General features: G+C 43.3%; 1 protein-coding gene across 3 annotated transcripts; it reads right to left on the bottom strand.

Moving 5' to 3' along the window:
- Positions 1-4116: 4116 nt before the first annotated feature.
- On the bottom strand, positions 4117-18554 carry LOC106607073 (prostaglandin E2 receptor EP1 subtype). 3 transcript variants are annotated; one of them, XM_045720347.1, is made up of 3 exons: positions 18308-18554; positions 8564-9492; positions 4117-5377 (listed from the first exon to the last, which is right to left on the bottom strand). In XM_045720347.1, exons 2-3 carry the CDS (start codon positions 9446-9448, stop codon positions 5105-5107), a joined length of 1158 nt encoding a protein of 385 aa, XP_045576303.1. In that variant the 5' UTR covers positions 9449-9492; positions 18308-18554; the 3' UTR covers positions 4117-5104. The 3 variants fall into 3 exon arrangements, with proteins under 3 accessions (XP_045576303.1, XP_014059128.2, XP_014059129.1); XM_014203653.2 differs by lacking the exon at positions 18308-18554 and adding an exon at positions 14380-14552; XM_014203654.2 differs by lacking the exon at positions 18308-18554 and adding an exon at positions 14236-14542.
- Between the last annotated feature and the right edge of the window lie 2661 nt (positions 18555-21215).

The following is a 21215-nucleotide window of genomic DNA, read 5'->3' as shown; positions in this document are numbered from 1 at the left end:
ACAGAATCGAAAGCCTTGGCCAGGTCGATGAATACGGCTGCACAGTAATGTCTTTTATCGATGGCGGTTATGATATCGTTTAGGACCTTGAGTGTGGCTGAGGTGCACCCATGACAAGCTCGGAAACCAGATTCCATAGCGGAGAAGGTACGGTGGGATTCGAAATGGTCGGTGATCTGTTTGTTAACTTGGCTTTCGAAGACCTTAGAAAGGCAGGGTAAGATAGATATAGGTCTGTAATAGTTTGGGTCTAGGGTGTCTCCCCCTTTGAAGAGGGGGATGACCGCGGCAGCTTTCCAATCTTTGGGGATCTCAGATGATAAAAAAGAGACGTTGAAAGGTCTTGTGATAGGGGTTGCAACAATTGCGGCAGATCATTTTAGAAAGAGAGGGTCCAGATTGTCTAGCCCAGCTGATTTGTATGGGTCCAGATTTTTCACCTCTTTCAGAACATCAGCTATCTGAATTTGGGTGAAGGAGAAATGGGAGAGGCTTGGGCAAGTTGCTGTGGGGGGTGCAGAGCTGTTGACCGGGGTAGGGGTAGCCAGGTGGAAAGCATGGCCAGCCGTAGAAAAATGCTTATTGAAATTCTCAATTATCGTGGATTTATCGGTGGTGAGAGTGTTTCCTAGCCTCAGTGCAGTGGGCAGCTGGGAGGAGGTGCTCTTATTCTCCATGGACTTTACAGTGTCCCAGAACTTTTAGAGTTTGTGCTACGGGATGCAAATTTCTGTTAGGAAAGCAAAGGCTAGCTTTTTCAAACTGCCTGTGTATATTGGTTCCTAACTTCCCTGAAAAGTTGCATATTGCGGGGGCTATTCGATGCTAATGCAGTACGCCACAGGATGTTTTTGTGCTGGTCAAGGGTAGTCAGGTCTGGAGTGAACCAAGGGCTATATCTGTTCCTGGTTCAACATTTTTTGAATGGGGCATGCTTGTTTAAGATGGTGAGGAAAGCACTTTTAAAGAATAACCAGGCGTCCTCTACTGATGGAATGAGGTCAATATCCTTCCAGGATACCCGGGCCAGGTTGATTAGAAAGGCCTGCTCATTGAAGAGTTTTAGGCAGCGTTTGATAGTGATGAGGTTTGGTCGTTTGACCGCGGACCCATTACGGACACAGACAATGAGGCAGTGATTGCTGAGACCCTGTTTGAAGACAGCAGAGGTGTATTTAGAGGGCAGGTTGGTCAGGATGATATCTATGAGGGTGCCCGTGTTTACGGATTTGGGGTTGTACCTGGTAGGTTCCATGATCATTTGGGTGAGATGGTCCCGTGTGGCTCAGTTGGTAGAGCATGGTGTTTGCAATTCCAGGGTTGTAGGTTCGATTCCCACGGGGGACCAGTATGTATGAAATGTATGCATTCACTACTGTAAGTCGCTCTGGATAAAAGCGTCTGCTAAATGACTGAAATGTAAACGAGATTGAGGGCATCTAGCTTAGATTGTAGGACAGCTGGGGTGTTAAGCATATCCCAGTTTAGGTCACCTAATAGCACAAACTCTGAAGATAAATGGGGGGCAATTAAATCACATATGGTGTCCAGGGCACAGCTGGGGGCTGAGGGGGGTCTGTAACAAGTGGCAACAGTGAGAGACTTATTTCTGGAAAGGTGAATTTTTAAAAGTAGAAGCTCGAACTGTTTGGGCACAGACCTGGATAGCATGACAGAACTCTGCAGGCTGTCTCTGCAGTGGATTGTAACTCCACCCCCTTTGGTAGTTCTATCTTGGCGGAAAATGTTGTAGTTGGGGATGGACATTTCAGAATTTTTGGTGGCCTTCCTAAGCCAGGATTTAGACACAGCTAGGAGATCAGGGTTGGCGGAGTGTGCTAAAGCAGTGAAATAAATAAACTAAGGGAGGAGGCTTCTGATGTTAACATGTATGAAACCAAGGCTTTTACGGTTACAGAAGTCAACAAATGATAGCGCCTGGGGAATAGGAGTGGAACTGGGGGCTACAGGGCCTGGGTTAACCTCTACATCACCAGAGGAACAGAGGAGGAGTAGGATAAGGGTACGGCTAAAGGATATAAAAACTGGTCGTCTAGTGCGTTGGGGACAGAGAAGGGTATGGTAGGATATGAGTACAGTGGAGGTAAACCTATGCGTTGCGTGATGATGAGAGAGGTTTCGTCTCTGGAGGCATCAATTAACGTAGATGAGGTCTCCGCATGTGTGTGGGGTGGGACGAAAGAGCTATCTAAGGCATTTTGAGCGGGACTGAGGGCTCTACAGTGAAATAAAACAATAAAAACTAGCCAGGACAGCAGTAGACAAAGCATATTGACATTAGAGAGGCATAAAGAAAACACAGGTGTTGATCAGGAGAGCTAAGACAACAACGGGTAAATGGCGATGAATGGGCAGAGCGGGTCAGTTAGGTACATACAGGACCTGAGGTCGAGGCTGATCATGATCATGATGATGATGCTGTTTAATCAGCTTCTTGCTTTTCCAGACCTGTCAGGTGGATGTATTATCTTGGCGAAGGAGAAACACTCACTAACAGGGATGTAAACAAATTTGTGCACAAAATTTGAGAGAAATAAGCTTTTTGTGCATATTGGTACATTTCTGTGATCTTTTATTTCCGCTCATGAAACATGGGACCAACACTTTCAATGTTGCGTTAACATTTTTGTTCATTATATTTGTGTTTCTAAAATATTTACTGTTTATGTTTGAATGCAGTGGCTAAGTGTTCTTTCTTTTCTTTCATGAAGAAGCATTGTCTGTAATTGTTTTTTGTCGGTTTTGTGTAACTGTCAGCAACATATCTAATCCTGTGAAAGCACTGTTGCACTTTAGAAAGGAGCAAAGATCTAAGACTCCATTTGTGCACTTGTGTCAATGTCTTTTGTACTGTTACCTACTACCATACAAGCAAACCTAAACCTTGAGCCGTTAATAGACTGCTTGTTGTTTTCATATCTGTCTCAGACAATATCCCTATAAATGGGCCTAGAATCAGAATTGCAAGTATGCTGGTGCTTCCGGAACAGTCATTGGAACTAATATATATTCATTTCCATGATGAAGATAAAATGTAGATTAGGAGACTATAGGAAAGTTTGTTGTATTTTTCTGGATTTCTCTGTGATATCTATGCTATTGCTCTCCCCCCAAAATTAACTCGGTGTCACTGTAGTATAATGAAGAGTCTATTGCGTATGAGTACGACTTCTGAAGTCAAGACGCAGGGTTTTACAGACAGCTGCTCTTGAATGGGGGCCGTTCTCCCATTGTAAGGTATACATGCGTGCTGCTCTGATATACACTTTGCCTCTTGAAATGAACCACAGTACATCATAATATATAGTCAGACTGACAGTTCAGTTGTGCGCTATCCTTGGCTTTCTTGTCACATGTACTGTATGTATTCCCCCGGTTTGCTTGCCAAAGTCTAAATATGTCTCTGAAAGCAGTAGGCATCTCAATTTACCTCCATGTTGATTGGCTTAATGAATATCACAAGCATTCTAGTGCCTAATGACTTGTGTCCGGCCGGGTGCGATTAGAATGGGAAAATAAAAGTCTGTTCCAAGAAATGGACTGGACCAAATGGTTCATTCATAAAAAAAGGGGGGGGGGGGGTGCCTGGTGTGACAAACTGTTGTTTGAAAATTCCTTTGTGTTTCTGCATTTTAAGGAGAAACTCGGTGATGTAGAGCTGTCTTATTTTCACATTTCTTATTGAGTTCATAGAATTCCATAAACCCCAGAGAAAATGTATGTAATTGTAAGGCATTGAATGTATTGTAGGAAATTATTTGTGGTAGTTCATCAATATGAACCATTACAGACCACTTTACTCAGTAATAATTAACATTCATTACAACCATTGCAATTGATGGAGTAATGAAAACTTGTATCAATTCATTCCTATACTGAGATCATTTCTGTTCTACTTCCTCCTGTCAGAGGACATTTTCCACACCTCTGTTCTCTCCTGGGATTAGCACCATGGTGCTATGACCCTGACAGGCCATTTTGTGATTTATTTTATTTTTATTTAACCTTTATTTAACTAGGCAAGTCAGTTAAGAACAAATTATTATTTACAATGACAGCCTATCAAAAGGCAAAAGACCTCCTGTGGGGACGGGGTAACAGGTAACATAAACTTTATTAGACAACATTAAATTCTATAGCTTTTGGAACACTTAGCTTAATTTAGGTCCCCAGACAATTGGGGAAACAATATAAGCAATAAATACATACACACAATTCACACATTAATAGCATTACAAGTTTGACACATACTGTATGTCTTTCACATCTTCAAGCACAGGTAAAAGCACAGCCTTTACTTTGCTTTGGCATAGTGCCACTGACTTCATGATGTGTCAAAGTGCACTTTGACATTTCTACAAACAAACAAAGTATGAACTCCAAAAAACACTGACAGTAACACACACACACACACACACACACACACACACACACACACACACACACACACACACACACACACACACACACACACACACACACACACACACACACACACACACACACACACACACACACACACACAATTTGAGATGTTTGTTGTTGAGATCTTATAGGCAGCTTCATTTCATGTACTGTTATGTACACCGAGAAAGACTCCTTGGGCAGAATTATCTGTGCTATGTCTCCAGTATCCAGGTGAGGCATACTGTCCTCACTTGGTCAGATTTCTCTGTTATAAATCCGTTTATGACATTTCATTTGTTTGAGTATAGTCTGGCTTGTCAGTATCCCATAAAAGGATGAGACTTCTCCACACAACAGTCAGTCAAAAGCAGGTCTTACTGGCCAATCAAATCAATCTGAAAGAGATCCAAGATCTGGAGGATGCTGATTTCAATCCCAAACCCCATAGACTTTCACAGTCAGGCAGACCCACACAGTTCTCAATAAAGGAATATAGGTCTTATAGGCAATAGGTATTTCCTTTTGTGTGATACACCAACACTGCTGTTAGATCCTACTGCTGGATGTTCAGTCTTCTCCTCAATCCAGCATGTTGGGTTGGGTGGTAAATAAAGCACCAAGAACAACAAAGGACCTTGATAAGATGTCTCTTTCTGTCTTTGTCTTTTCTTCTCCCTCAGATCCTGTTAACAGTGTTTATTTTCTCAGAATTCTGGAAGGAGCTGATGTCCCAATGGCGGAAGGTGCTGTTCTTGAAGCTGGCCCGGCTCTTGGTGATGCGGTAGATCTTCCTCAGCACGGCCCGGCGCAGCAGGATGTAGACCCAGGGGTCCAGGATCTGGTTCCAGGAGGCCAGCCGGACACCCATCACCATCAACTTCCTGTATGTGTCCTGGTCACTGCCTATGGAACCGCTGTAGGACCGTGTGACTGACATCAGGCCAAAGATCTGCAAGGAACACAGATACCTGGGTTAGTTTTACAGTGGTTGTGCAGGATATAGAGATGTTCAGCCGGTGTTTATATGTTCGCATCAATCTGCATACACTGCTAGTAATTTATCTACATTACCTAACACTGTAGAATGCCACATATTAACAAAACAAATCATAAATGGATCAGTCAAAATGCATCTTTACAACGTGTTCCTATGAATAGTTTTGCTGATGTTAGAAATCACAGGTTCTAATTTCAAAATTGTAGCCTGATAAATTGTATTTACAATTTTTATAACAGTTGGACACAGCTTATTAAGAGATTTTAAACACAAACAATGCCTCTTTAATGGTTCTCACATCTCCCCAACAGTAAAAATGAATGCTAAGCTGTTCCTACTTAGTTCACACATCAGTAATTATACTTGGGCCCAGCTTTTGTGCAGTATTGTGCAAATCAACAGGTCAACTACTGACATTACTGGGCCTAATGTCTTCCAGGTGAGAAATCCATTAATAGACACTTTTAATGCACATAATGTTCTAAATAAAGAACAATACATACTTTTTGGAAGGAGGAATTGGTGGGGGGGGGGGTCTCAAGGCTATTCTAAGTGAAGCATGGTTTATAGTCTGTCTTCTTTCACTCCTCACAGTTTATGTGTCAAAATGAATGGTTACTTTTATATTGGACTTGAATAATTGATTTGTCATATTAACAGTTTATACTAAATTAACAGTTTATACTAATAGTATTGGAATTGTAAAACACAATCTCCATGATTACAAGAATCATGAAACCATCATCATGTGTTCGTATGAAATTATTTTAGTTGGCTAATATTCCTCTTTCCCAGAAGACTGGAAAAGGAGAGAAGCTGTAACATTCTCAATGTCACCCAATCTGAAATAGGGTGATGCCCAGCAAGGCCAGCGTTATTCAAGCCCTTCATAATGGCATGCCCTTAAATCATTTATAATTTATTCCATCTAGTCAATGCAAGGGCCCACCATGACTATTCATTTATAACCTTGGTGCAGTGCACCATGTCTATCCATCTGTTTTAGGTGCAGTATTCTGAATCATGGTGTTTATGACTGGGAACTGGAAAGTGTCTATTTCAGAAGGTGTACAAAAAGAGGATGAAATATTACTGGATTGTTAGCAGAGATTTTCTATATTATTTCAAGCCTTTGAGTTTATGGGGCAGAATATCTTGGAGATTTACTGAGAGGTTGAATTACTTTTGTTAGCTGAGAATTTTTACAATATTATTTTATGCTTTTACCACCCTGCATCTCACTTCTGGCTTGTCTCTCAAGCTTCCAATTGGCTCATTCATCCCCCCTCTTCTCCCCTGTAACTTTTCTCCAGGTCGTTGCTATAAATCAGAATGTGTTCTCAGTCAACTTACCTGGTAAAATAAGGCTTAATTGAAAAAATAAATAAATAATTATAGGTCAGAATATCTTGGATATTTATATTCCTCCGAGCAACAAACAATTATGAACATTACTATTATTTATAAGGATTACATGAAGTGTGGATGTACAACATTCTTATTTGATAGTAAACCACCATTGCACTTTCACACAGCCTGAGAATGGGATGCATGAATATTCAGAAGAGCATGTCATTCCTATCACAGGTCATTGGTAGGTGATGACTCGGATCATTTCAGGTTATTGAGCTCTAACTCTCATTTCCATAGTTGAAGTCAAATCCATTTCAGTATCTCAGTGAATGAAGATTAAGGGCTCTATTCAATCTGTATCGTTGAAGTGCAATAGCAGTGTAAATGAAACCTGCATGAAAAATTACTACAGTTTACTATAGAATTCTATAGTAAACTGTAGTATACTGTAGAACACTATACTACACACGGTAGTATCCCTCAATCATGTGTAGTACTTACTATAGAATGTTGTAGTATACTGTAGAATACTACAGTTAATATTACAGTATGATCCACAAAAGAACACTGTAGTAAATACTACAGTAATGTCCGCAAAAACACTAACCTTTTTTACTATAGTAAAGACGACAGTATTTCATTTGCATATACCCTGCCCATTCCCCTCTCCAATCCCAATTTGTGCCACCCATAAGTGAGAAACCTACATGCCAAGTATAGAATATATTATGTTCCCTACAGGTAATAGAAAATAGCAGAAGTGATGAATTATCTGTTAAGATTTCAGGCTGGCTGTCACATCCTGACCAGTAAAGGGGTCATTTGTAATTGTAGTATGGTCAGGGTGTGGCAGGGGGTGTTTGTTTTGGTTTTTTTGGTTCTAGGGGATTTTGGTTCTAGTTTTCTATTTCTATGTTTCTTTTTCTATGTGTGGCCAGGTATGGCTTCCAATCAGAGGCAGGTGTCTTGGAAGCCATACTTAGGCAGCCTGTTTTTCCTGTGTCTTTGTGGGTGGTTATTTTCTGTATAGCCTGTGTGCCTTATGGAACTGTTTCGTCGTCTGTTTATTTTGTTTTGGGTGTTCTTTCAAATAAAGAAGAAAGATGAGCACTATACCCGCTGCATTTTGGTCACCGTTCATCGACGCCTTTGACACTGGCTGATTTACCTACAGGTTATGGAAATTGTGCTCATTTAGTAGGTTTCATGAAGGAGAAAGCCTCTATGTCAAAGATAATAAAACAAAAACACTGTAGTAAGTACTACATGAATGTCTGCAAAATCACTACAGTGAATACTACAGTGAAGTCTGCAAAACCACTACATTGAATACTATAGTATTTATACCAGGGCTCTCCAAAACCTGTTCCTGGAGAGCTACATTCCTGTAGGTTTTCACTCCAACTCCAGTTGTAACTAACCTGATTCAGTTTATCAACCAGCTACTTATTAGAATCAGGTGCGCTAGATTGGGATTGGAGCAAAAACCTACAGGAAGGCAGCTTTCCAGGAACAGTGTTGGAGAGCCCTGATTTATACCATAGTATACTAGTCTTTTTTTCATGTGGGATTTCCCGATTGAGCAGACATATGAAGCGTTTACCATGAATGCAGTAGCCGCTAACGTTGGAGCATTGCCTTTCAATTACGCTGTGGCGCTGAATTTCCATGATAAGGATTGAAAAGAGACCTTAATTCCCGAATGGAACACAATAAAGATAGTTTTGACCCCTTCCCTGATTAATGCAGAATTGTGTTTCAGTGAACTGAACTTTTCCAACTCACCAGCAGGGGGCTCCAGCAGATGCAAGAGGTGATCATAATGCCCACCAGCTGGGCCACCATCTCAATGTCGTGGGACTTGGCTGAGCGACGGTAGCAGGTCTTACACTTCTTACGCATTCTGGCAAGCACCAGCGTGACCCCACTGATGGTATTACACACCAGGGCCACAGTCAGAGAGGCCAGGCCCAGTCCAGAGAACAGCATGACAAAGGCCACGTCTGTCTCCTGAGTCTCTCCCAGGACCCTGATGAAGCACCAGGTCCAGGGGTACTGGTAGGTGTAGGCCCCCAGCCTGAAGAAGGGCAGGAGGGCCACAAACAGAGCCAGCAGCCAGATGAGAGCCAGTGCCATCTTGGTGCGAGCCGTGGTGACCAGTGAGGCATGGAGCAGGGGCTGTGTGACACCCAGGCAGCGCTCAGCAGCCATGGCACAGCCCAGGAACAATGGGCACAAGCCGAAGAACACCATGCTACCTCCTAGGAACTGGCAGGGGGCATCGGTGGCAGCGCGAGATAAGGGCCCAGTCGCAGCCCCAGCTGAGTACAGCCTCAACACCAGGGCACCGGGGATGACGTGGCCGGCAAAGTCTGTGGCCACCAGGGAGCTGGCGAAGAGCAGGAAGGTGGCCTTGGAGCGGCGGCGCAGGCGGGCGTAAGCTTTCGCCAGGATGACCAGGGCCACGATGTTGGACAGGATGCCCAGGGTCATGGAGAGACCAGCTGCCGTGGGGTTACTGGGGGGAGACATGGGGGGAGACATGGGCCTCTCTGTGGTGATGTTTGCCGTCCAGGCCATGGCCGGCACCCTCTCCACCCCCCAGGTCTGGTTGGGGAGGAGATGGGGGGCAGCCAGGCCTGAGGAGTTGTAGTGCTGCATGGCCAACATCACTGGCCTCTGGGAGTCATCGGGGTCCTCAGAGTGGGAGGGCACTGAAAATAGGAAAGGTGTTATGATTATTATACTGACCGGTTGACCAGGAAGAACTCCTAACCTCACTAATATATAGTACTACCATAACCAAACTTGCGAAGTAACCAATAGCCTACGATACATAGAATAAATACCAATTTTACTGGTGAAACGAAAACTCATTCTGTATTCAGTTATTACCTAACAACAATAAATCTTATCCTGCATTATGTAAGGATTTTTTTCTGTCATGAACCAGGTTTCCATCCAACCTTATTATGCGAGAAAAGTACAATGCATTCAGAAAATATTCAGACCCCTTGACTTTTTCCACATTTTGTTACCTTATAGCCTTATTCTAAAATGGATTAAATACAACATTTTCCTCATCAATCTATACACAATACCCCATAATGACAAAGCGATTTTTGATAATTTATTAAAAACAAAAACAGAAATACCTTATTTACGTAAGTATTCAGACCCTTTGCTATAAGACTCAAATTGAGCTCAGGTGCACCCTGTTACCATTGATCATCCTTGAGATGTTTCTACAACTTGATTGGAGTCCACCTGTGGTAAATTCAATTGAATGGACATGATTTGGAAAGGCACACACCTGTCTATATAAGGTCCCCCACTTGACAGTGCATGTCAGAGCAAAAACCAAGCCATGAGGTCGAAGAAATTGTCCATAGAGCTCCGAGACATGATTGTGTCGAGGCACAGATCTGGGGAAGGGTACCAAAACATTTCTGTAGCATTGAAGGTCCCCAAGAACACAGTGGCCTCCATCATTCTAAAATGGAAGAAGCTTGGAACCACCAATACTATTCCTAGAGCTGGCTGCCTAGTCAAACTGAGCAATAGAGGGAGAAGAGCCTTGGTCAGGGAGGTGACCAAGAACTCTATGGTCACTCTGACAGAGCTCCAGAGTTCCTCTGTGGAGATGGGAGAACCTTCCAGAAGGACAACCATCTCTGCAACACTCCACCAATCAGGCCTTTGTGGTAGAGTGGCCAGACGGAAGTCACTGGTGTCAAAAGGCACCTATAGACTCTCAGACCATGAGAAACAAGATTCTCTGGTCTGATGAAACCAAGATTGAACTCTTTGGCCTGAATACCAAGCGTCTGGAGGAAACCTGGCACCAGCCCTAAGGTGAAGCACAGTAGTGGCAGCATCAGGATATGGGGATATTTTTCAGTTGCAGGGACTGGGAGACTAGTCAGGATCAAGGTAAAGATGAACGGAGCAAAATACAGAGAGATCCTTGATGAAAACCTGCTCCAGAGCGTTCAGGACCTCAGACTGGGGTGAAGGTTCACCCTCCAGCAGTACAACGACCCTAAACACACAGCTAAGACAACGCAGGAGTGGCTTCGGGACAGGTCTCTGAATGTCCTTGAGGGTCTTAATACTTATGTAAATGTAAATTTGCAACAATTTCTAAAAACCTGTTTTTGCTTTGTCTCTATGGGGTATCGTGTGTAGATTTAGGAGGGGGAAACTCTTTAATCTATTTTTGAAAAAGACTGTAACGAAACAAAATGTGGGAAAAAAGTGAAGGGGTCTGTCTGAATACTTTCCAAAACAAATGTCACGACAGGCCTGATGGCTTAAAATGTGTCTTAAAATGTCCAAATGTGGACAAAACAAAATAAGCTAGATAAATTGGTAACTTTTTGAGTTGGTAAATATAATGATAAAATAACCATCATATCGAAATAAACTTGGAGTCACGCGATGATATGGTGTGATGTCTTGCCACTAGGAGTCGGGAAAGCATGCAGTTTATTAGGCTACAGATGATGAACTTCACAGGGTGGTGAAAGTGGAAGGTGATGAGCTTGATGTTCCTTTCCAATAAATATCGATAGTCCTATTCTGGTGACATGATGATCGTGCTTGGCTATCGTTTACCAAATACAAATAATCTCGCTCTTTTGTCCATAATAATCTCATCATGTAAGTAGCCTACCCGCACTTTATCTGCAAACTGTTGGCTAGAGCGCACTTGCCAAGACCAGAGTGCACATTCGCTATATAACTCCAAAAATGTTGTGACATAACTATCAGTAGAGTTGAAAATGCGAAGGAAACACATTTAACTTGTATTTTGTGTTCGGTACATGGGAATGTAACAGCAAAAGTTATTTTTATGTGCACTTCTTCGTCAAAGACAGCCTTTCATCCGCAGAAAGTACATTTGATGGAAACACGTCTCTTGTGGGAAAATGTGCATATGCAGATTTTAGAATATTCGCATGAAAATCTGTTGCCTATTGGTTGGAACCCTAGTAGCTACCACTCTGGTACCACTGGTATTGGCACGTTCGCGCCAAAAGAGTGCAGGGCGCATATTGAGCTATACAATGAGATTATTATCGACAAAAGAGCGATATTATTTGTATTTGTCAAACGGCAGACAAGCATCGATGATCATGTCACCAGATTAAGACCCTGGATATTTATTGGAAAGGAGCATCAAGCTCATCACCTTGCACATTCACCACCCTGTGAAGTTCATCATAATTGATTTAACGTGTAGCCTAATAAACAGTATGCTTTCCGGAGTCGGACCACACAATTGTCATCCTTATGCTACTGCCTATGGGTCTGCTATCATGATAGGGCACCTTTCACAGAATGTGTGCTGTGTCACTGTCAGACACCGTCAAGACTTGATGGAGCACCTTTCACAAGAACTGTCTTGACTTGTCCTACATTCTCAGGTTGCAAAGTACCATGAGGGAGAAACTGTTTGGCATTTGTCTACAATAGCCTATTTCAAGAACACTAACCAGGTTTCCATCTAAACTTGTTATGACAGTTAGCATACAGTTCATTAGCCTACACATGAAATTAATGATGATGAACTTCACATGGTGAAAGTGCACGGTGATGAGCTTGATGCTCCTTTCCAATAAATATCTTATTTTGGTGACACGATCATGATGCTTGGCTGCCATTTGACAAATAAAAAGAATCCCGCTCTTCTCCATAAATAATAGCATCATGTAGGTAGTCCACCCGGACTGTAGGCCTGTCTGGGCGCTGTTCGCTAGAGCGCACATACCAAGACAAGAGTGGGCACATTCGCTATATAAAGCCATTTTTGGGGGGACAAAACCACTAGTAGAGTTGAAAATGCGATGGAAACCCATTTAGCTTGTATTTTGAATTTGATGGAAACACATCTCTGGTGGGAAAATGCGCATAGGCTATTGTTTTTATTCGTATTTTAGAATATTCTATTGCCAATTGACGGGAATTCAATGGAAACCTAGCGAGTGTCCTTTAAATAGCCTATTGTAGACAAATTCCAAACAGTTTCTCTCTCATGGTACTCTGCACACGTTCTGTGAAAGGTGCTATATCATGATAGCAGACCCATAGGCGTAGTCCTTATGCAGTAGCTACACGATGCCAATCAAATCACCTTTTTCCTTCTCTTCACACCCTTCAATACAGAATAACAGAACAGAGTCACAATACATCTTCCAAAATCAGGTATACATAAAATCCTATACTGTGCCTAGTCTGTATAATGTGTTTTCTCATGAGCTACTCAAAATCGATCTAGCAAAGGCGATTTGTAGCAGAGAGACCTTACCATTGTTCATGAGAAACACACACACACACACACACACACACACACACACACACGCACGCACACACACACACACGCACACACACACACACACACACACACACACACACAAAGGGAATGCACCTGCCTTGCCAAACATGACATAGGCTTCTACAGTTTTGTAGGGTGAATTTGCAGTCCTTGTTCCGTTGGCTTTTCTCATCTAAAACAAAAAAGGGTGCGTTTGTAAATTCACTCTGTCTATCTACTCCGTCCGATTTCAGAGCACTCTCGTCTGAGTGTGCCAGAGCACAGAATAACTGACTAATTTACGAACGTGCAACACCCGTTGAATATGACCGGTGTCAGGAAACGTCGGAGAAAAAAACGTTATTAAATTGTTGCAAGCAGCACAGTTACAGTCACTAACGCTCTAGATAACATGAAAACAGCCTAATCAACTCTGCTAAGGCGAGTAAAATGGTCAGAGTGAGGTGTTCTCTCATTTTTGTCTGGAAGTAGCAAGCAAGCTAGTCAACGTTAGCCAGTTAGCTTTGGTGCTTGACTGCTGTCGTGAGGTCAGAACGCTCGGATCAACCTTACTCCTCGGCCAGAGCGTCTAGTGTGCGCTCTGAACACTCCGTGAGCGAACCCTCTGAATTTATTAACAGACAATCTGACAACACTCTGAATTTACGATCGACACATAGCCACTCTGATACACTGGAGGCAATTTACGAACGCACCCAAAGACATTGATGATCGAGAGAGTTGAAAACAATTGCAGGTTTAAAATCGAAATGAAATCATACTAATTCAGCCCAATACATGTGCACTCATTATTGGTAAAACAAAAAGCATGTATGGTTCTTCTAAAAAGCCGTATTAAGATGAACAGTGTATGTAACGAGTAATTACATGGAGTGTAACGTTTGACCAGGCAAACAATTATTTCCCCCTACTTTGACCCATTTTGTAAAAAAAATACTAATAGTTGTTCATTGTAAATTTCCTGAACGATTTATGTGCTATTCAATTAATTTGCCATGTCCAAATTAAAAGGGATCTGTGTGCATTATCAAAACGGTTATTATTTATGTTCATAGCTAGTTCGGCAGCATAGGCTACAATAAGATCATTAATGGTGTGAAATAAGTAATAATGATATTACCTGACCAAACAGTGAATCCATAGAAACAAATTAAGATTTATTCCTTTGGTTTTCAGATGTTAAATAATTTCACTGTGAACCATGAAATTCAAAAGTTCAGAGATTCATCCACGAGAATGTTACTTATTATCAACAATGGTTCACCTGAGCTGATAGTGAAGTCATGTATTCGGAGGAGTGCCTCATTCTCTCCTAAAGAAAATAAAACGAGCAACCGCATGAGAAGTCCGTCACCAAGATCAAGACACAGTCTCCAAAAGGTTGCACAGCCAACCATTCCACGTTTGTTTCGTTGCTCAGACCTCTTTATAGACTTGAACCGCGTCGACGCACCCCCGGGGCGTCTTGAGTCCGCGATAGGAATGCATGTATTCTTATTACAGCAGTTCGGTGAAATGGAACTGGGAGTGCTACCCAATAACTTATTGGAAACTAATTAGATATTCTATTAATGCAGCCATTTTATTTAACAACCAACTTTACACGTTGACATATAACTATAACATTCTAAGATCAAGTAATGTAGCCTAATGTGAAAGTACAGTATCTTACAGTGTTCAAACAAAACAGCTGGCAGGAGATTGACAAATGTTTTGTTATAACAGCGTTATTAAAGGACAATTCCGCCACTTTTCAACCTTATATTCATAATCTCCAGCAACAAACCAGTGTCTACATATGTGAAAACAGTGGGTTTCTATGATCTGTGGTTAAAAAGATAGGAAGAAAAGTCTTTAAAAATGCTTCTCAATAACGTCACAGGGTAGCATTAAAAATAAAAATACATTAATTTCAAAACCTGCAACTAGTTTCTATTTTCTTGCTCCCCAAATCACTGCAGATCTCATAGTGTTTGAAAATCCCAGTTTTTAAAATGTTAAAAGTTTTGATGATGTCATCGGGCAGAATTATTCACATACACTTTATATACAAAAGTATGTGGGCACCCCTTCAAATTAGTGGATTCGGCTATTTCAGCCACACCTGTTGCTGACAGCTGTATAAAATTGCACACAAACCTAAGATCACATGGTTCGTGCTAGACTCCTTACTTTCAGTGAAGGGAAATCTTAACACTACACCATAAAATGGCATTTTAGACTATTCTGTGCTTCCAACTTTGTGGCAACAGTTTGGGGAAGTCCCTTTCCTGTTTCAGCATGACAATGCCCCTGTGCACAAAATTGTTTGTTGAGATTGGTGTGGAAGAACTTGACTGGCCTCAACCCCATCGAAGACCTTTGGGATGAATTGCAATGCCGACTGCGAGCCAGGCCTAATCGCCCAACATCAGTGCCGACCTCACTAATGCTCTTGTGGCTGAATGAAGCAAGTCCCCGCAGCAATGTTCCAACATCTAGTGGGAAGCTTGTTCGACGAGCAGGTGACCACATACTTTTGGTCATGTAGTGTATGTTGACACTGGTTTTGTTCTGGCGGCAATGAAAATAATGTTGAAAAGTTGTGGAGTTGCCATTTAAAGGTGCAGTCAAGTTTCCACATGCAAATAGTCATCATGTCTATACTATCTATTCAATTCCTTGAGTGAAAATATTCAAAGTGGTTGGTCCAAGCCCCTTTAGTGTATACAATCATTACATTTTCTGGATTTACTAGCCTATTGGTTCTGCTCTTGGTTATCGAAACATAGCCTGAATAACTTTTCATGTTCCTGCAAAACATTTTTGGGGGTTATGGTAAAGAAGAGGTATGCAAGGTACAGTATATTTTCAATAAAATGAAAATAATAACATTTTACAGATGTCTGTCACAGATGTCTGCCAAGTGTTAAGTTGAGCAACTTTATAGTAACATTAGGTGCCACATAATGTTCAATGGAAAAACCCCATTCCAAAACACTGACCTCCATCTAGCTTTCAGAACCTAGTGCTAATTAAATTCTGTTGAGCCGATCTTCTCACATGTTTCTGTAGGCTATTGGATTTGAGCTGTTTAGAGGTTGAAGAGGATCATCAACGCAAGCTAGATCTGCCCCTGCCGCTGCAAACCTCCCTACGGTGAGGGCCTGTAGCTACAGCTGTGCTGTGCATGTAACCTGTGTGAGATTGCCAGAGAGTCAATTCAGCCTTTGGCCTTGTAAACATTGGGCTAATACACATTTTCTGGGACAGAGATTAAGCCTTGTCTTAGATTAAAAAGCATCTCCAATAAATATTCTACATTTCAATGTATCACACTTCCTTTTTAAGATGTTACTGTGTATAAGCAAGTAAGGACAATATATTTTCATAATGAGTCACGGTTTGACAGTGAACCTATAAGACCCTCAGACGTAGTTCTATACACAGTACTATGTGTGCTCTTTTTGAGTAGCATGGGAATACCTTAGATACCCCATGTCCCCTTCATCAACAATTAAGCATTCCTTTTCTACCAAATCGGAATTCCACAGAAAAACAAAGTTTGGTTTTGATATGCCATCCTATGTCAAAACAGCAGAGGTCTATGGTATATAAGATATCTTAATCTACAGTATATTCTTTCAGCTACTACGAAATCAGACAGAAAAAACATTGTCCTTGACTGACAGCCTAATGAAGCAAGCAATGGAATCCATCAGGTTGTGTGAGTCCGCCAGCCAGCACACTTAACAGACCAACATCAGAGACAGGTGAGTCTATTTGCTTGGCTTAATCAGGCCCAGAAACTGACAGGTCAAATCAGTATGGAACCTGGAGGGCAGCCAAGATCAACACCTTATAGGCAGGGTATTAACTCTGTGGTCATGGAGGAAAGAGTAGTGAAAAGAGAGGGAGCAGAAAGAAGACCTTTTCACCCTGCAAAAGTGCTCTACTCCAAAAATGTGCAAGAAAAACTTTTGTTCAAGTACAAGGTGTGCTTATTAGGTGTTTAATGTTATATTTACACAGCTAGAGCAACATAATCACGACTACCACTGCTGAGACTCCAAAGACAGGTGGGAAAAGGCTAACAGCTATTACCTTACTTTCTTTAGGTGGTAGCCCAGATAAATCTGCTATGACAGAGCCTTGACTGCAACTGAACAAATGCACTGCTGTATTATGTCCCAATTAATGTTTCTTTGCACCAGAATTGGCTGGCACACTTGCAAAGGAAGCATCTTGGGCACTGGTAGTGCTTCACTTTGATTGGTAGGAGAGGATTCGTTTGGTGCAGGCCAGGTTCTGATAGCGAAGGCAGATATCGCATCACACATTTACCGGGACCATCATCACTGAGAGGTTACCCTCGGAACGGCACTGGGTGCTTTTCGTTGTTGACATTGGACTCTAAGGTGAGAACCCCATGAAACATTGTGAGTTTCAATGTTTGTGGTCTTCAGCCACAAGCCCCAAAGCCACTTTTTGACCCAGTAACTTTACTCCAGCAGTTGAGGATAAACTTATGCTGGAGTCTGAATTACTGGGCCTCAGACAACATTTTCTACTGCCTTATTTTGTAGTGGACGCCTTTGTTCCATCTCTCACCATAATTAGCGATTGAAAAGATTGCCATTTGGCACCAATAACCCCAGGGTCCTCCAACAGCACGTCTAAGCCTTGTAACCTAACTTCTCTCACCCTGTCCCATTCACCAACCACTAATACATGCAGTGCAACTCTCTGTTTCTTTCAGGACCTCAACCTGCTAACATATAAGACGTATAACAGAGGATGGTCAAAGTGATTCAGATTGTTCTTCAATGCTTTTGAAGTGGTATTGAAATAAATCGAATAAATCGTTGTTTTTTGGCATGAGGCTCAAATCCCTAATAGAGGCGGACTTGAGTTTTGCTACTGTGATGTGTATGATGTACAGGACCATAGTGCTATCACAACATCAACACTCTTGACACAGTTATTTTCATATGCTGTGCCAAAATCAGAGACAACTTGTAAACTTGTAATGTAAGCTGTGTAACTCTCCACATTTGGAAGAGAAACACATTATAAACATGGCTGTGTTTTTAACAGAATGACTTATTTTGTCCTCTGAAGCGCTGCCTTGTCCTCATTTCAAGACCTCAGACTGAGAGGCAGAAGGCCAAGATCAGGGCCACATGTTTAGGTTTTGGAGCTGAATGACTCACCTGGTTGTTGCCGACGACGCAGTATGGCATCTCATCTGCCCCAATCGTTAAACAGAAACCGAGCGGTGGAACACGTCCTATTGCTTAGTGAAACACTCAAGTGTCCAACAGTATCTCTGGCCCTGGGGATCCAACTGGTAGCGGAGCAGCATTGGAACAAAGCCATATGTTCTTCAAAGTATTTAATATCCAATTTATCTCACTCCCTTTTAAGTCTGTGAACTCATATTCCACTTTTTGCACTGTCACAATTTTACCCAATAATATACTGTTGTGACAACACTTCCTGAGTGTCACAATGTCCACTTCCTGAGGGCAGGAGAAAGGCAGGCAGTTTGGTCGTCAAGTATGACACTGCTCGATGAGCCTCCGTGGTTGCAGTATCTCATGGTGTCAGTATCTCTTTATGGTGTCAGATAAAATATATGGTTTATCAACTAAATTAATCATGACCCTTCGACAACAGACACTTTATAGCTGCAAGTCTGGCTCATGGACCTTCATGCCACTCATACTCACTCACTTTGGGGAATTTGGTCAATGCAATCTGGACCCGGACACTGGAACGCCTTGATTTGGGATAAAAGGAACAAAAATTCTCTAGAAATGACTGTGATTTCCTCTCACCCAAATTTCAACTATCTGATGAAGATACTGCTGTGCCTGGATAAGGAAATGAGGCTGACATTTAGACTGCAGTTCAGTGGGCGTCCACTGTGACATTCAGGCCATGATGTCTGTAGACTCTTCAACTTCTTGTGTGCATTTAAACGAGTGCATACTGTCATCTCACAGAACACCTTTTTGACACAAATTATCCACTTGTGATATAGGATTGAGCAGGAGGTGCTGTAGTCATTTCTTGGAGACATAATTAACAGAAAGCTAAAATGACTGCTGTTCCTCCTCCCCACAGATTCCTGACAGTTGCACTGAAGCTCCCCTAACCACCCGTCAGTTTACCACACGTAACAACAACAAATCCTTCCTATGCTGGGCCCTAGACAGGGAGCCAAAGTGGTTGTGGGGTCTGGAAAAGAGGGTAAATGGAGAGAAGGGTTGGATGCTTCTGGAGAACATTGTCTGGGTGGGATGCCAGGAGATGTCACGATCGTCGTAAGAATGAGACCAAGGCGCAGCGTGGCAGGCGAACATTTTCTCTTTATTTAAATGAACACCGTCAAAACAACGAAATACAAAAACAAACGTAAAGTTCTGCAGGCTTCAAAGCAGCTATACAAAAACAAGATCCCACAAAAACCCAGTGGGAAAAGGCTGCCTAAATATGATCCCCAATCAGAGACAACGAAAGACAGCTGCCTCTGATTGGGAACCATATCAGGCCAACATAGAAATAAAAAAACAGATTCCTCCGGCGACGAATACCCACGCAAATCACACCCTGACCTAACCAAATAGAGAAATAAAAAGGCTCTCTACGGTCAGGGTGTGACAGTATCCCCCCCCCCAAAAGTGTGGACTCCGGCCGCAAAACCTGACTAAATAGGGGAGGGTTCGGGTGGGCATCTAGCCTCGGTGGCGGCTCCGGTGCGGGACGTAGACCCCGCTCTACTCGCAGATCCGCCTTCCTCGGTGGCGACTCTCTTTCGGGGTCGTCGCCGAAAGCTCTGGACCGTGGATCGCCGCCGGAGGACCCGGACCGTGGATCGTCGCCGGAGACTCTGAACTGGGAACCCCCACTGGAGGCTCCGAACTGCCGATCGTCGCTGGAGGTTCTGGACTGCCGACCACCGCTGGAGGCTCCGGACCGTCGCTGGAGGCTCCGGACCGGGGACCGTCGCTGGAGGGTCCGGCCCGGGGACCGTTGCTGGAGGGTCCGGACCGGGGACCCTCGCTGCAGGCTCTGGACAGGGGACCCTCGCTGCAGGCTCCGTGCCATGGATCATCGCTACAGGCTCCGGGCCATGGATCATCGCTGGAGGCTTCGTGTCATGGATTATCACTGGAGGCTTCATGCCATGGATCATCACTGGAAGCTTCACTCCATGAATCATCACTAGAGGCTTCGTACGTGGAGCCGGAACAGGTCTCACCGGACTGAGGAGACGTACTGGCAGCCTGGTGCGTGGAGCTGCCACAGGGCTTACCAGGCTGGAGAGACGCACTGGAGGCCGGGTGCGTGGAGCAGGCACAGGATATACTGGGCCGTTGAGGCGTACTGGAGACCACGAGCGCTGAGGCGGCACAACCCGTCCTGGCTGAATGCCCACTTTAGCCTGGCAAATGCGGGGCGCAGGCACAGAGCGCACCGGGCTATGAATGTGCACTGGCGATACAGCGCGCATCACCGCATAACACAGTGCCTGACTGGTCACACGCTCCCCACGGTAAGCACAGGGAGTTGGCTCAGGTCTAGACCCTGACTCCGCCAATCTCCCCATGTGCACCCCCCAATTTTTGGGGGGAGCTGCCTCTCGGGCTTCCGTCGTTGCCGTGACTCCCGATCTCGTCGCTGTTCCTCCCTCGCTGCTTCCACCTGTTCCCATGGGAGGCGATCCCATCCGGCCTGGATCCCCTCCCATGTCCAGGATCCTTTGCCGTCCAGGATGTCCTCCCATGTCCACTCCTCCTGGCCACGCTGCTTGGTCCATTTTTGGTGGGATCTTCTGTCACATTCGTCGTAAGGATGAGACCAAGGTGCAGCGTGGTAGGCAACATTTTTTCCTTAATTAAAATGAACACCGTCAAAACAACAAAATACAAGCACGAACGTAAAGTTCTGCAGGCTTACACAGTAACTTTACAAAAACAAGATCCCACAAAAACCCAGTGGGAAAAGGCTGCCTAAATATGATCCACAATCAGAGACAACGAAAGACAGCTGCCTTTGATTGGGAACCATATCAGGCCAACATAGAACATAGATATACATAATCTAGAATATCCA

This window comes from Salmo salar, chromosome ssa06 (genome assembly GCF_905237065.1).
Source record: "Salmo salar chromosome ssa06, Ssal_v3.1, whole genome shotgun sequence".
NCBI lineage: Eukaryota > Metazoa > Chordata > Actinopteri > Salmoniformes > Salmonidae > Salmo > Salmo salar.
This window is presented reverse-complemented; position numbering and strand designations above follow the sequence as displayed.